Genomic DNA, 18019 nt, shown 5'->3' with positions numbered 1-18019 from the left:
GTGAACACACACACACACACACACACACACATTGTTCAGCATAAACTCCTCCTCTCTTTACGATGGTTCTAGACGGTTCCAGGTCTTCAGAACCAGCTGCCTAGCACATGTGTGTGTACACACACACACACACACACACACACACACACACAGGCAAACATCGTTCTCTCAAGCTGCACCTGTCTCTCTGGAGATTCGGCAGGAAGAGGCGTGGCCCGCTGGCACAGGTCCTGCCTCTATTTAAAGCACTTAATCACCATGGTAACGCTGGAAATGGCTCCATTTCCCTGCCAGCTCACATCAATCTTTGTTTCAAACTGAATAAAGCACTTACTTATTAGTCGGATACTTGAGCTTCAGCTTGTATAACCATTTATATCAATGAGAGTATAATTATTATACTTATATCATAAATAGGTGTGTGAACTTTAACACATTTTTGATTAATTTTGAAATCATTATAATGAAATTAATGCAAATTAATCACCATGTTCAGTTTAACTCCAAACGCTTGGCTGTCAAAGCATAATATTATTTACTCAACTGTCCTCAAACTGCATATTTCGACATGTTACATTGAGCCTAGTTTCCACCATGAGCGACAATTATAATTCATTTAGCAGATGCTTTTATCCAAAGTGATGTACATCTGAGAGGTAGTTGGCTTGTACATTATTAGGAGTTTAGGCCACAGACTCTTACTGGAGATTCATCCCAACCAGGGTTTGAACCCTCAATCTCTGGCAAGAAGCCAGCATTCTTACCTACTGAGCTATCCAGCTGCTTTATGCTTTGCAACAATATGCTATTAGATGGAAATGTTTGTTTTCAGAAGCTTGCAGGCAGATCCCTGAGTAAAATCAAAAGGATTTGTACACACCATACTGATGAAGTTACTGACCGACAAAGCTATGCCATTTGAAAGGTCTGCACTTACAACATTTAGCATTGGAAAACCTGTCTTGCAAAATGGCTCGGAGATGTGTATTTGTACATAGGAAAAGCTGGATGGATGCTAACACTGTGCAACACACTTGAGTTAACTAAGTCCCAGTGCAATGAATGCAAGCAATCCATTATAGGCTGTGGCATGAACTAGTTAATGCAACCAGGGATTTTTTTTCTAAACTGTGGTGAAGGTGTACATAGGTGGGAAAAGGAAAAAATGGGTCAGCATTACAGTATACTGCAATTTGTGATAAGGTACCACAATGGCACTTTTTATTAATAATTTATCTAAATGCACCCATGCATCCTAAAATATGTCTTTCATCCAGAGGGAAAAAAGCAATCATACAACCAGTTGCATAAATAAAAAATGGCAGAACAAACCCACCCCTGAACTTTAATCACTATCAATTTTCAAAACAATGTATTTCTCATGATAACAATGGAAATTAATTTATCTCTGAGATAGAAAGTTGAGTATTGTGGTGTGATTTTGAATTGGATCAAATAATTCTTGGTAAAGTTAGATTGTTAGAAAAAAAAATTGACCATTTTTGTTACCTTGACCATGATATTGAACAAGTTATTTCCAAAAATCAGGTATCAGGTAATCTCTGGACCATTGTCCATGACTTTACAGCTCTTGTGTGCCATTTTCAGAAGTAAGCATCATACATTCATACAATGAGCTAAATTATTAATTTAATCTATGCTCTGTCCAAATGTACTTATCTGGCAGTTCCTACCATAGAAGACATCAGGCTATGCCATCATGAATCTTGTGGCTCATTTCACAGACAACATCAATTACTAATTTACCCAAACCAGCTGTTAGAGAGTTAAATCTGAGACACAAGCATGTCATTGGGGTTAATCAAGTGGACACCTTCCCTCACTGATGTTTTGTTGGGTTAATCCTGCGACACCACAAGAAAGATCAGCGGTGCATTCCAGTGTCCTGGAGCCACCTTCCCCCAAACCCATTCTTACCAGACTCAACAAAGCTATGCTTGTATGGAATATACTTCTCTACACTTCCACTTGCCATGCCACATGCACTCAGATAAGATACTTCTTCACTTGTATATGCAGTTGGGTTCAACACAAACAACCGACTGTGAAATTGACATTGATAATGACATTACAGGCCACCGGCTGATCTGAATTGTTGCAAGTTGATCGGCATGAGAGCATCTGCTAAATGCTTAGCATGTAGCTCACTCCCCTGTTGCTCTCCCTGAGGTTTCTTCCTATTTTTTCTCCCTGTTAAAGTTTTTTTTTTTAGGGAGTTGTTCCTTATCCGATGAGAGGGTCTAAGGACAGGATGTTGTGTTGCTGTTAAGCCCACTGAGGCAAATTTGTAATTTGTGATATTGGGCTATACAAATAAAATTGATTTGATTGGATTTGATATGTAAATGTAAATGTATCAGTAATGTGTGCTCCAATTCTCCACCTATCAGCTCTCGCTGCTGCTCTTCGCAAGTATTGTGAAGTATGATAGGCCTTTCAAGGAAGAGCTTACTTCAGTTTTTATTTACCTCGTAGGTCACAGCAAAACAAAACTGCATACTGTGCTTCTGGAGAAATGCTATGTTGTCACACTTTCAAATACTGCATGAGTGAATGTGTGGGTGTTTTTGTACATATGTGCTTGTGTTTTTATGTCTGTATAATCCTGTGTTAGAGGAAGTGCTTGAACACAGGTGGTAGTACAGCTGTACGTGTTGATATCCAATTTACATTCCTCTTGACTGTTAAATCAGAGTATTATTTCTCATCACATGATTCCATCGAGGTTAAATAGGGACACACGATTTTCTTTTCCACGGTAAATCAGGTGTTCTGAGTGGACCAGATTACAGTTTACAGATTATATCAAGACAGCTCAACTGATCCCACAGCATTTGAGATTAGGAGATTATAAAACAGGTAAAACATGTTGTAATTCCTGAAGAAACGTTAAATAGTGATGTATGGCGGAGCCGCGGTGAGTTAGCTACCATAGCCAGCACATAGTGTACTGTAGAAGGATGAATGGCAGGCTCTGTTGTAGCCCAACCTTGGGGTAAAAAGAGGACAAGAAGTGAAAGAGAGGTAAGTGTGGGGGTTCAGCTGTCCAGTCACCCTCACTGTGGCTGCTTGAATGCCTTGCAGCCGTTTTCAGTTGAAATCACCTTTTCCCAAATTTGGTGATTTCCAAGTGTTTGTTTTAGGAGTTAAATGTCAACTGTTGGTTGAGAAAACGTTTTGACCCTTGGGATGATGACACTACCCTTGCAGAGCCTGCTGTACAATTTTAGTTCCTGATCATTATATCATTATTATCATTCTTATTATTATTATTTTTTTTCATATTTCCTTGCTTGGATATTATAAAACGTATCATTTATCCATTTCCTGTGACTTTCTTGCTTGAAAATCTCAATTGACGCTGTACTTTGACAGTGGATACTATGTGGGTTCATGAATGGAACGCTGTTGTCATAGTTAACGATGAAAAGCCACAGAGTTGCCCTCTAGTGGTGGGCTGTCCCACTGCAGCTGACCTCATTAAATGAAGACGTGGCCCCTTCATTTCATCTTATTTTAACAGCATTGAGGTCCATTTATTTTCAGTTTAATCTTTATATCTCTATCCGTGGCATTCTTATGTTTACGGAATCACATTTTAGCTGTTAGACACCATAACGCTACTTGGGAGTTGTTCCTTATCCGATGTGAGGGTCTAAGGACAGGATGTTGCGTTGCTGTAAAGCCCCTTGAGGCAAATTTGTAATTTGTGATATTGGGCTATACAAATAAAATTGACTTGACTAGTGAATGCAGTATGACTAAAGTTCATGGGTTTGATTTCAGTCAAGGAAGTAGATTTTATTCATATTTAGTTAATATTCAGTCAATAATTAAAGAGAGTAATATTAAGCTAAGAGAGGCTGGTATTGTATTAGTTATTCAGAAATAATATGAATATTCAATTCTGAAATAAGTCAATAGAACTTTGACTATATACATTTGCTAAATTGAAGACTTAATTGTAAAACATTTACCACATTTTGAATACATGAAGGGCCTTTCCCGTTTGAACCATCATGTGTTTTTTCAACTTGTTATTTAACCTAAAGGCCTGAAAAATAGAGGTAAATAAAGAGAATTAGAGTGCAGGGTTACCTACAGTGCAGCACCCAGAGCAAGTCTTTGGTATAGGGCAGATGATTTCTGTTGAAGGGTCTTGAACTCTGTGTGTTTGTGTATGTGTTATGTGGTTGCAGTGAAGGGGGAAGCGGCCTCAGAAGAAGATGAGGAGGAAGAGGAGGTAAAGAGTGCCCTTGTGGAGGAGATTCTTCAACAAGGAGACACGGCCATCATCTACCCTGAGGCCCCCGAGGAGGAGCAGAGCACACTGGAGACAGGGGTGGCTGACGAAAACGGTACAACACTTGGGGAAACAACAGGGGCACTGCCAGTGAGGGTGGGAGGTTTGGGCTGGGGGTGCACAGGCACCAGCCAATAAAGTGGCCCCTTTGAACAGGCATTGTAATAGTGTAAGAAATAGCATTGCAGCAGGGCAGTTTGCCCCTATGGCTCATAATTCCTAACAGCCACCACCATCTCTCACACCACCCAGATGGTACCTCATCTGTTCATCTTTACAGTGAAATTACATAATTAAAAGATTAATTCATACTCAGCAGAACCTGTAGCAATGGGCAAATAAGGAACAGATTCTACTTTGTTAAGCCTTACACTGTATATAATGTTCTTTTACAGCTAACACTCATACAAACATTGGCAGCTGCTCATAATTCTGCATGCAGGTACTACTCCCACTCCTGTGTCCTTCATGCGCATGTGATGAGGGCATATGTTTCTGAGGTTATGGGAGGTCGCGCTCCAACATAATGTGCTCAGATGCAGTTCTGGTAGAGCACAAGTCAGTCCAGAGCTTAAATTTAGAATTACGCAGACCTACAAATAATGCACATCTGCACACAAGGCACATAAATTTGATGATGTTAATAATTACCATGCACGCTCACAGCTGAACACTTGTTTGTTTATATTCATAGTATTTACTTGTTCTTGTGCTTGAACAGCTACAATGCATTTTAACACATTTTTGCATATCTTTTCTTCCATATCAGGGATAGCTAGTGATGACCATCAGCACTTCCACTTCCATCAGTACATTTGCTAATGAGGAATCTGTGTCTTGTTTTATTTGCCCTATCAATTTTTGATTGGCATGATTATTTGAACTTTGGAGTTATTTGTTTGCCTTATTCTTAACCTTGTGTTGTCCTAACATTCTGTATACTGCCCTTGTCGTAAGGGTCATTGTGATTAAACCCCTAAATCAATGCATCTTAATTGAATTTTAAACCTCAAATCTATTTTGCATGAAGAAACAACCTGTCATTCATCACAAACTTTGTGACTATCTAGGTTTTCCTTCTTCACAGTGCGGAAAGACTGCATTTAATCAGTGGACACCACTCGTTTTTATTACAACACACCTGTCATAATTGTTTTCTTTACTAAAATAGAGGGTTTTTTATTATTATTATTCCTTAAGGTACTGCATAGGTGTGAAAATTAATCCCCGGTTCAGGGATGGTCATTCCCTCTTAACAAAGATGGCCTCCCTGTTCAAATCACCGTTCCTCCCTATCAGGGATGTGCACATCCTCATCCTTGAAAGAGTGGCCACTGGCCTGTAGATGGGTGTAGATTGCGGAGTCCTGGCCTGACGCGTTAGCTCTTTTGTGTTGTGCCATCCTCTTCACCAGTGTCTGTTTGGTTTCCCCAGTGTACAAGTCATGGCAATCCTGCGTACACTATATTGCTGTTTGTACCAGGGAACCTGATCCTTTGGGTGGACCAATTTCTGGTGCAGTGTGTTTCTGGTTTTGAAAGTAACTGAGACGTAGTGTTTGGAAAATATGCGTCTCAACTTTTCCGACACTCCCGCCAGATACGAAATCACCACTGGTTTACACTTAGACCGCTGTTGTCCTTCTCTCTTCGATCGGTTGATGCACTTTTTGGGCATCTTCCTGGCTTTGACAAATGCCCAGTTAGGATAACTCACGTACAAGTTTAAGGCAAATCTCACTGAAATGAGTCAAAATGTTTTGATGCATGCTCAATAATCCAGGTAAGGAAATCACAGAAAGTTGAATCAGTTCATCGGGACACAACGTTTATTTAGAGAAACTTTTCATCACTCATCTAAGTGACTTCTTCAGTCCCAACTGACTGCAGGTATCCCCAAACTTATAAACAGTGCAGTTGCATAAATACCAAACCAACAGTCGATTTCATATGTAAATTGTGGTGACTATTAACTATACTTACAATGGCAATGTGTACTATTCACAGAAAATTGGGGAATAGTTGCAATCACATATCTATGCATGCTCAATGATCCAGGTAAGAAAATCAAAGAAAGTTGAATCAGTTCATCTGGACACGTTTATTGAGAGAAACTTTTCATCACTCATCTAAGTGACTTCTTCTACACTGACTGCAGGTATCCCGACCCTTATAAACAATACAGTTACATAATGATCGAACCAACGATCAGTTTCATATGCAAATAGGCGTGATCATTAATTAGAATTTCAGTGGCCATGTGTACTATTCACAGAGGATTTGGGAATGTTTGCAATCACACCATTGTAAGATGGTGACAGATGTACGCTTATCCATCCACTGGAGCAGAAATTAGGAGTCATCAGGACACTGTACCACCGAGCTGACAACGTCCCCACCGACACAGCAGCCAGGGAAGGTGAGAAATGCCACATGAAGCAGGCTCTTTGTAAGTGTGGTTATCCTAACTGGACATTTGTCAAAGCCAGGAATACAGCCAAATAGGGTACCAGCCGATTGAAGAGAGAAGGACAACAGCTGCCTAAGTGTAAACCAGTAGTGATTCCATATGTGGCGGGAGTGTCGGAAAAGTTGAGATGCATATTTTCCAAACACCGGGTCTCAGTTGCTTTCAAACCCCAAAACACACTGCGCCAGAAATTGGTCCACCTCAAGGATCGGGTCCCCCAACACAAACAGAGCAATATAGTGTTAGGCTATACAGCTGTTCAGAGCCAGGAGGATTGCCATGACTTGTACATTCGGGAAACTAAACAGACGCTGGCCAAGATGATGGCACTACACAGAAGAGCTAACACATCAGGCCAGGTCTCCATTGTCTATACCCATCTACAGGCCAGTGGCCCCTCTTTCAAGGATGAGGATGTGCACTTCCTTGATAGGCAGGAACACTGGTTGGAACAAAGAGTTAAAGAGGCCATCTATGTGAAGAGGGAACGACCATCCCTGTACGGTTGGTGCTAGAATGCATCGTCCGGAGGGAGGTGGGAGGGAACTCCGCTGCACGTCATCAAATGCTCACAGCGGAATCAACCAATCTTATGATTGGGTAAGGGCTAGTTCAGTTTAGGAACAGCGGGAAAAGTAGATTGACCTTAGATGCAGCTCGGGCCTTCAGCCCTCGTGCATGTTCGCTCGTCCAGGACCCCCCCCCCCCCCCGAGTCTGCGGCCTCGCTCCTTAGACACAGCTCGGGCCTTCGGCCCTCGCACCTTTACTAACCAACTCTATGTCAACATGGATTGTAAAAAACACACAGCTAAATAACTATAAAGTTAGCATTAAACTAGCTAGTAACATAATCTGTGATTCTGCTGTGAGCATTTGATGACGTGCAGCGGAGTTCCCTCCCACCTCCCTCCGAACAATGTATTCTAGCGCCAACCATCCCTGTACTGAGGGTGGGGCCTAAGAGTACATCTGTCGCCATCTTACAATGCTATGATTGCAGACATTCCCAAATCCTCTGTGAATAGTACACATGGCCATTGAAACTCTAGTTAAAGGTCACTTATTTGCATATGAAACTGATCATTGGTTCGGTCATTATGCAACTATATTGTTTATAAGGGTGGGGATACCTGCAGTCAGTTTAGACTCAAGAGGTCACTTAGATGATGTTTCTCTCAATAATCGTTGTGTCCAGATGAACGGAACTGAACTTTCTGATTTGCAATCACAGCATTTGAACAGGGAGTGAAAGAGGCCATTTATGTGAAGCAGGAACAACCACCCCTGAACTGGGGGGGGGGGGGGGGGGGGCTAAGAGTACATCTGTTGCCATCTTACAGTCACTGCGTTTACATGCACAGTTAAGTCGAGCCACAGTTATAGCTCGATTAGGCCATGTGTCGTCCCAGTATACAAGAACCGGGGAAGAATCAATTTATTGATGGAAGTATGTCTGACCCTGGTGCGATATGCCCCCTTTCAGCTGGTTGCTATTGGACCTTCTTCCGGTTGACCTATTGTGTCACATACCAAACAAGCGACAAACAAGTTAGCAAGCGGGTTCCATGTTGAATGGTGAAAACATGGACGACTTTACAGCGCTGTCCAGAAAGCTCTAGCACTCGCCATGTTGATACTACGCTGTTTGACATACGGGTGAAAGACCGCTGCGGGAACTATGGATCATGTGCAGAATGCTTAGGCCAGTTTGGGGTCGATTGAAGCGTATACATGCCAGAATAAATCAATTCCCAACCACATTATCTAGGTGTGTTAGTCCGACTTCAAGAAATTTGATTTAGTACAATTTCAGTCGGACTAACACTTTTACATGTACTTTAACAGTCCAGTTTTAGTCGGACTAACACAATAAATTGACTTTTTCTAACATCATGTAAACGTAGTCAACTGTGAGTGCAACTATTCCCAAATCCTCTGTGAATAGTACACATAGTCATTGTAACTAGTTAATGGTCACGGCAATTTGTATATGAACCCGATCGTTGGTTTCGGGCGTTATGCAACTGTGCTGTTTATGAGGGTGGGGATACCTGCAGTCAGTTGAGACTGAAGAAGTCACTTAGATGGATGATGATATGTTTCTCCAAATAAACGTGTCCAGATGAACTGATTCAACGTTCTGTGATTTCCTTACCTGGATTATTGAGCATGCAAGACATAAAGGAAGGGTGCCCTTTTGTTAACCTTATTAACTTGCCTGCACCCACATTGTCAGCTCTGTAGAAGCTTATATAGGTAGTTTAGAGAACAATGTAACCTGTGATATGGGCCATTAGACCTGCCATAGCATTGGCTGATGTCCTCTACAATATGCATTGATACAAACCCCAATTCCAATGAAGTTGGGACGTTGTGTAAAACGTGAATAAAAACAGAATACAATGATTTCCAAATCCTTTTCGACCTATATTCAATTGAATACACTACAAAGACAAGATATTTAATGTTCAAACTGATAAACTTTATTGTTTTTTGCAAATATTCACTCATTTTGAATTTGATGCGTGCAACACGTTCCAAAGAAGCTGGGACAGGGGCAACAAAAGACTGGGAAAGTTGAGGAATGCTCAAAAAACACCTGTTTGGAACATTCCACAGGTGAACAGGTTAATTGGAAACAGGTGAGTGTCATGATTGGGTATGAAAGGAGCATCCCCGAAAGGCTCAGTCTTTCACAAGCAAGGATGGGGTGAGATTCACCACCTTGTGAACAACTGCGTGAGCAAATAGTCCAACAGTTTAAGAACAACGTTTCTCAATGTACAATTGCAAGGAATTTGGGGATTTCATCATCTACAGTCCATAATATCATCAAAAGATTCAGAGAATCCGGAGAAATCGCTGCACGTAAGTGGCAAGGCCGAAAACCAACATTGAATGCCCGTGACCTTCGATCCCTCAGGCGGCACTGCATTAAAAACTGACATCATTCTGTAAAGGATATTACCACGTGGGCTCAGGAACACTTCGGAAAACCATCGTCAGTTAACACAGTTCGTCACTACATCTACAAGTGCAAGTTAAAACTCTACCATGCAAAGCGAAAGCCATATATCAACAACACCCAGAAACGCCACCGGCTTCTCTGGGCCCAAGCTCATCTGAGTGGAAAAGTGTGCTGTGGTCTGATGAGCCCACATTTCAGATTGTTTTTGGAAATCATGGACGTTGTGTCTTCCGGGCTAAAGAGGGGGTGTGTGTTAGTGCCCATGGCATGGGTAACTTGCACATCTGTGAAGGCACCGTTAATGCTGAAAAGTACATACAGGTTTTGGAGCAACATATGCTGCCATCCAAGCGACGTCTTTTTCAGGGACGTCCCTGCTTATTTTAGCAAGACAATGCCAAGCCACATTCTGCACGTGTTACAACAGTGTGGCTTCGTAGTAAAAGAGTGCGGGTACTAGACTGGCCTGCCTGCAGTCCAGACCTGTCTCCCACTGAAAATGTGTGGTGCATTATGAAGCGCAAAATACGACAACGGAGACCCCGGACTGTTGAGCAACTGAAGTCGTACATCAAGCAAGAATGGGAAAGAATTCCACCTACAAAGCTTCAACACTTAGTGTCCTCAGTTCCCAAACGCTTATTGAGTGTTGTTAAAAGGAAAGTTGATGTAACACAGTGGTACACATGCCCCTGTCCCAGCTTTTTTGGGACGTGTTGCAGGCATCAAATTCAAAATGAGTGAATATTTGCAAAAAAAACCCCAATAAAGTTTATCAGTTTGAACATTAAATATCTTGTCTTTGTAATGCATTCAATTGAATATAGGTCGAAAAGGATTTGCAAATCATTGTATTCTGTTTTTATTTTCCTTTTACACAGTGTCCCAACTTCATTGGAATTGGGGTTTGTAGATACATTCTTAATGCCTGGACATGGGTTGGTAATAACTGTTGTCAAAGCTTAATAAGGAGTTCCATATAATGTTCGTTGTATCATATTGTGAGTTTTAGTAAACACCCCACAAAGTCAATTAATTTTCATTAGATCTGATACCATTTGACTTCACCCATAAATGTTTCTGTTCCTGTACATACTGATCCGAATCCTCTCTAACCCAGGCACGCCAGATACCTTCTCCCAGTTGCACACCTGCCCTTACTGCTCTCGCGGCTACAAGCGCAACGCCTCATTGAAGGAGCACATCAAGTACCGTCATGAGACCAGCGAGGATAACTTCAGCTGCTCTCATTGTAGCTACACCTTCACCTACCGCTCGCAGCTGGAGAGGCATATGAGCCACCACAGGGGCACACGGGAACAGGTACTGACAGAGAGCTGGGGCACAGTCATGTCGCAGGTGTAAGACAGGCCTGTTTTTTAAATGTGATGCTGAATTTTCAAATAAATGTTTAGCATATTGCACATCATAATTTGACAAGACAAAGTCTAGATCAGTCCCAACAAATTTCAAGGTAAGTGTTCATTGTTAGCCGCATTGAAGTTTAGCAGCGTTATTACACAAAGGCTTGCATATCACATCGTTAAATCTTGTCCGTTGCTTCGTCCCGTTCAGCATGCCCTCTGCACTGATCATTGGTGGGAAGATATTTGGCTCTGAAGCGATGTGCAACACAGGCTGGCAAGACAATGTCATTCCCTTTGCCAAGTTTCTCCCCTTGTAGCATCCACTCAAAAAACCCCAATTTTTTTTTAAAAAAAAATCAATAAGTAGCCAGACGCTATAATCTGCAGAGAGCAAAAGACAGGAAAGAAGGTGGTCATTCATCAGGAAGGTACAAGTACTGATCATATACAGTAATGTTGGCAGCTATTCCCAGTAAGTTGAATCAGTTCAACTGGACACAGTTTATTGGGAAAAATGTTTCATCAGGAACAGGAACACTTTATTTGTCATTTCACCTCATGTACTTGCACACATGAAGTGAACGAAATAACATTTACCCCAGCCCACAGCAGTGCAACATACAGACAAAAACACATTTAAGAACTACAAGAACACATATTCAAACTAACACATCTAACACATATATCAAAAAAAAAAAAAAATCACTGTCCAACAAACGCCAGCCAGGATGACTGTCGGAACTGCTGGTTTGCATGGGCTAGCAGTTAGCCAAGCCTGCCCCGATTATGCGTCCTGTCAGACTGCCCTGCGTGTTTCCTCCTCGGGCACAGCTCTAGGCAGGGGCCGTGGTCCCTGTCATCAAAGTGAATTCATCAGTCTCACTATGGGTATTCCTAACCTTATAAACAGCACAGTTGCATAACGACCGAAACCAGCCATCTAACACAGGTTTCATATGCAAATTTTGAGATACTTTATTATTGATCGCTGTGGGGAAATTGGCGTGCATAAGCAAATCGCCAGTTTCGGTTGTTATGCAACTTTTCTGGTTTCGGTTGTTAACATAGTGGTCATTGTAATTGCAAGTTACCTACACTACCGTTCAAAAGTTTGGGATCACCCAAACAATTTCGTGTTTTCCATGAAAAGTCACACTTATTCACCACCATATGTTGTGAAATGAATAGAAAATAGAGTCAAGACATTGACAAGGTTAGAAATAATGATTTTTATTTGAAATAAGATTTTTTTTACATCAAACTTTGCTTTCGTTAAAGAATCCTCCATTTGCAGCAATTACAGCATTGCAGACCTTTGGCATTCTAGCTGTTAATTTGTTGAGGTAATCTGGAGAAATTGCACCCCACGCTTCCAGAAGCAGCTCCCACAAGTTGGATTGGTTGGATGGGCACTTCTTTGAGCAGATTGAGTTTCTGGAGCATCACATTTGTGGGGTCAATTAAACGCTCAAAATGGCCAGAAAAAGAGAACTTTCATCTGAAACTCGACAGTCTATTCTTGTTCTTAGAAATGAAGGCTATTCAATGCGAGAAATTGCTAAGAAATTGAAGATTTCCTACACCGGTGTGTACTACTCCCTTCAGAGGACAGCACAAACAGGCTCTAACAGGTACTATTTAATGAAGATGCCAGTTGGGGACCTGTGAGGCGTCTGTTTCTCAAACTAGAGACTCTAATGTACTTATCTTCTTGCTCAGTTGTGCAACGCGGCCTCCCACTTCTTTTTCTACTCTGGTTAGAGCCTGTTTGTGCTGTCCTCTGAAGGGAGTAGTACACACCGGTGTAGGAAATCTTCAATTTCTTAGCAATTTCTCGCATGGAATAGCCTTCATTTCTAAGAACAAGAATAGACTGTCGAGTTTCAGATGAAAGTTCTCTTTTTCTGGCCATTTTGAGCGTTTAATTGACCCCACAAATGTGATGCTCCAGAAACTCAATCTGCTCAAAGAAGTGCCCATCCAACCAATCCAACTTGTGGGAGCTGCTTCTGGAAGCGTGGGGTGCAATTTCTCCAGATTACCTCAACAAATTAACAGCTAGAATGCCAAAGGTCTGCAATGCTGTAATTGCTGCAAATGGAGGATTCTTTAACGAAAGCAAAGTTTGATGTAAAAAAAATCTTATTTCAAATAAAAATCATTATTTCTAACCTTGTCAATGTCTTGACTCTATTTTCTATTCATTTCACAACATATGGTGGTGAATAAGTGTGACTTTTCATGGAAAACACAAAATTGTTTGGGTGATCCCAAACTTTTGAACGGTAGTGTATGTGAAGACAACAAATATCCTCAGGATGACGATACACTGGGCAACTTGTTGTCCCATATGATAGGGCAATGTGCTTACAACAGGAGATTTAGTGAGAAGTGGGAAAACATACTATAGAATTTATCTGGCTAACAAGAAGTTGCCAGGCAATCAGTACAAAAGTGTTGAGAAAATTGCTTGTCCAACATGTCTTTATGCATGCTGAGTAATCCAGGTAAGGAAATCACAGAAAGTTGAATCAGTTCATCTGGACACAACTAGCCTATAGCTATTATTTTGTTGGCCAAAACATAGCTACTACTACTTTCGGCTGCTCCCGTTAGGGGTCGCCACAGCGGATCATCTGTTTCCATTTCTTCCTGTCTTCTGCGTCTTCCTCTGTCACACCAGCCACCTGCATGTCTTCCCTCACCACATCCATAAACCTCCTCTTTGGCCTTCCTCTTCTCCTCTTCCCTGGCAGCTCCATATTCAGCATCCTTCTCCCAATATACTCAGCATCTCTCCTCCACACATGTCCAAACCATCTCAATCTTGCCTCTCTTGCTTTGTCTCCAAACCGTCCAACCTGAGCGGTCCCTCTAATATAATCGTTCCTAATCCTGTCCTTCTTCGTTACTCCCAGTGAAAATCTTAGCATCTTCAACTCTGCCACCTCCAGCTCCGCCTCCTGTCTTTTCGTCAGTGCCACTGTCTCCAAACCATATAACATAGCTGGTCTCACAACCATCTTGTAAACTTTCCTTTTAACACTTGCTGATACCCTTCTGTTGCAAATCACTCCTGGCACACTTCTCCACCCACTCCAACCTGCCTGCACTCTCTTCTTCACCTCTCTACTGCACTCCCCGTTACTTTGGACAGTTGACCCCAAGTACTTAAACTCAAATGCCTTTGTCACCTCCACTCCTTGCATCCTGACCATTCCACTGTCCTCTCTCTCATTCACGCATAGGTATTCCGTCTTGCTCCTACTGACTTTCATTCCTCTTCTCTCCAGTGCATACCTCCACCTCTCCAGGCTCTCCTCAACCTGCACCCTACTCTCGCTACAGATCACAATGTCATCCGCGTACATCATCGTCCATGGAGACTCCTGCCTGATCTTGTCCGTCAACCTGTCCATCACCATTGCAAACAAGAAAGGGCTCAGAGCCGATCCTTGATGTAATCCGACCTCCACCTTGAACCCATCTGTCATTCCAACCGCACACCTCACCATTGTCACACTTCCCTCATACGTATCCTGCACCACTCCTACATACTTCTCTGCAACTCCTGACTTCCTCATACAATACCACACCTCCTCTCTCGGCACTCTGTCATAAGCTTTCTCTAAATCTACAAAGACACAATGCAACTCTTTCTGGCCTTCTCTATACTTCTCAATCAACATTCTCAAAGAAAACATCGCATCTGTGGTGCTCTTTCGTGGCATGAAACCATACTGCTGCTCGCTGATCTTCACCTCTCCTCTTAACCTAGCTTCTATTACTCTTTCCCAAATCTTCATGCTGTGGCTGATCAACTTTATACCTCTGTAGTTGTTACAGTTCTGCACATCGCCCTTGTTCTTGAAAATCGGTACCAGTATGCTTCTTCTCCACTCCTCAGTCATCCTCTCACTTTCCAAGATTGTGTTAAACAATCTAGTTAAAAACTCCACTGCCATCTCTCCTAAACATCTCCATGCCTCCACAGGTATGTCATCAGAACCAACTGCCTTTCCACTCTTCATTCTCTTCATAGCTGCCCTCACTTCCTCCTTGCTAATCCGCTGAACTTCCTGATTCACTATCCCCACATCATCCAACCTTCTCTCTCTCTCATTTTCTTCATTCATTAGCCCCTCAAAGTACTCCTTCCACCTTCTTAGCACACTCTCCTCGCTTGTCAGCACATTTCCATCTCTATCCTTGATCGCCCCAACTTGCTGCACATCCTTTGCAGCTTGGTCCCTCTGTCTAGCCAATCAGTACAAGTCCTTTTCTCCTTCCTTAGCGTCTAATCTGTCATGCAACTCACCATACGCCTTTTCCTTTGCCTTTGCCACCTCTCTCTTTGCTTTACGCTGCATCTCCTTGTACTCCTGTCTACTTTCTTCATCTCTCTTACTATCCCACTTCTTCTTTGCCAACCTTTTCCTCTGTATAATTTGCTGTACTTCCTCATTCCACCACCAAGTCTCCTAGTCTTCCTTCCTCTGTCCTGATGACACACCAAGTACCTTCCTAGCTGTCTCCCTCACTATTTCTGCAGTGGTTGTCCAGCCATCTGGCAACTCTTCACTACCACCCAGTGCCTGTCTTAACTCCTGCCTGAACTCCACACAACAGTCTTCCTTCTTCAACTTCCACCATTTGATCTTCGGCTGTGTCTTCACTCGCTTCCTCTTCTTGGTCTCCAAAGTCATCCTACAGACCACCATCCGATGCTGCCTAGCTACGTTCTCCCCTGTCACCACCTTGCAGTCTCCAATCCCTTTTAGATGGCGCCTTCTACATAAGATATAGTCCACCTGTGTGCACTTTCCTCCACTCTTGTATGTCACCCTGTGTTCCTCCCTCTTCTTGAAATATGTATTCACCACAGCCATTTCCATCCTTTTTGCAAAATCGACCACCATCTGTCCTTCCACATTTCTCTCCTTGACACCATACCTTCCCATTACCTCCCCATCACCTCTGTTCCCTTCACCAACATGTCCATTGAAGTCCGCTCCAATCACCACTCTCTCCTCCTTGGGTACCCTCTCCACCCTGTCGTCCAACTCACTCCAGAATTCTTCTTTTTCATCCATCTCACACCCAACTTGCGGGGCATATGCGCTGATAACATTCAGCAATAAACCTTCAATTTCCAGCTTCATACTCATCACTCTGTCTGACACTCTCTTCACCTCTAGCACGCTCTTGACATACTCTTCCTTCAGAATTACCCCTACCCCATTACTCCTCCCATTCACACCATGGTAGAAGAGTTTGAACCCACCTCCGATACTCCTGGTCTTACTCCCCTTCCACCTGGTCTCTTGCACACACAGTATGCCTACCTTTCTTCTTTCCATCATGTCAGCCAGCTCTCCCCCTTTACCAGTCATAGTGCCAACATTCAAAGTTCCAACTCTCACCTCCACATGCCTACCCTTCCTCCTCTCTAGCTGCCTCTGGACATGCTTTCCCCCTCTCCTTCTCCTTCGCCCAACAGTAGCATAGTTTCCACCGACACCCTGCTGGTTAACAGTACCGGTGGCGGTCGTTGGTAACCCGGGCCTCGACCGATCCGGTATGTAAGTCTTATTTATGATCCGCATATTTGATTTGGCAAAGATTTTATGCTGGATGCCCTTCCTGATGCAACCCTTCCCATTTGTCCGGGCTTGGGACCGGCACTAAGGATGCACTGGCTTGTGCATCCTCAGTGGCTGGGTTAACATGGTGGTCATTGTAATTGCAAGTTACCTATGTGAAGACAACAAATATCCTCAGGATGACGATACACTGGGCAACTTGTTGTCCCATATGATAGGGCAATGTGCTTACAACAGGAGATTTAGTGAGAAGTGGGAAAACATACTATAGAATTTATCTGGCTAACAAGAAGTTGCCAGGCAATCAGTACAAAAGTGTTGAGAAAATTGCTTGTCCAACATGTCTTTATGCATGCTGAGTAATCCAGGTAAGGAAATCACAGAAAGTTGAATCGGTTCATCTGGACACAACTTGTCCAGTGTTGCTGTGTATCACCACACTAGCCTATAGCTATTATTTTGTTGGCCAAAACATAGCATACTCACTCAATGGTCATCTGCCGGCCCTGCTGGTCTTCATGATCTTTTCCAGTTTATTGGGATCTTGAAGAAAGTATCCCGCACACCACTGTCCAGGTGAGGAATAAAACATTCATAAATAGTAATTCACACACGGGCTGTCTCAGGGTTCACATTTGCAACAGCATCCAACAAAAACTGCCCATGCTGAAATCATTGCAGCAGAATGATTCAGTTTCTGTTGGCATTGGAGGGAAATTTGAGCAATGGCTCCACCAGTCACTGTTTGGCCTCGGCAGCTGAGGTTCTGGATGGTCCCCGCCGGCCATATTCTCTTGCTAAGCTATGCAGCAGCAGCCTTGTCCTCTCTCCACTGCATTTCTTCGGTCATATATTCTGGCTTGATAAATACGGTTGAATATCCAAGTCAGTCAAAATGCTGTAAAATGTATCCTACTCCATAAGATCCTCTGTACTCATGTTTTGGGATGCCATTTTCGTTGCTGGAAACATACTCATTTGCAATATGTGCAAAGAGAACAAGGAAGTTTTGTTTTTGAGTGGCATCTAGAGCATGCTCCCGGAGGTGAGCCTAGAAATCTCAGCTGAACTTGCCCATAGTTCTTCCTTGTCACCAACTATGTCACTGACGTGTCAAATGATGACACTGGTGCCAGAAGAAACAGACTTTGCAGCTATGACCCAGAGACACAGAGAACATTGGCAACAACTGTAGACGTTTTTCACACTATATCCCAAATTTGTATAGCTAAAGATAAGGTTAAAAATTGGCGAACTGGTCCTTTAAGGGTGAGGTACGATATTAAA

The 18019-nt window shown here is 42.7% G+C and overlaps 1 protein-coding gene across 1 annotated transcript in view; it reads left to right on the top strand.

The window, feature by feature from the left end:
* Window positions 1-18019, top strand: part of zeb1a (zinc finger E-box binding homeobox 1a) — a 118412-nt gene that overhangs the window by 83217 nt on the left and 17176 nt on the right. Inside the window, exons 3-4 of the mRNA XM_056292836.1 lie at window positions 4221-4379; window positions 10883-11085. Coding sequence (XP_056148811.1) covers window positions 4221-4379; window positions 10883-11085 — 362 coding nt within the window. The remainder of the gene's footprint in view (window positions 1-4220; window positions 4380-10882; window positions 11086-18019) is intronic.

This window comes from Lampris incognitus, chromosome 14, assembly GCF_029633865.1.
Source record: "Lampris incognitus isolate fLamInc1 chromosome 14, fLamInc1.hap2, whole genome shotgun sequence".
Classification (NCBI taxonomy): Eukaryota; Metazoa; Chordata; class Actinopteri; order Lampriformes; family Lampridae; genus Lampris; species Lampris incognitus.
The sequence above is the reverse complement of the archived record's forward strand: the minus strand, read 5'-3'. Positions and strand labels throughout refer to the sequence as shown.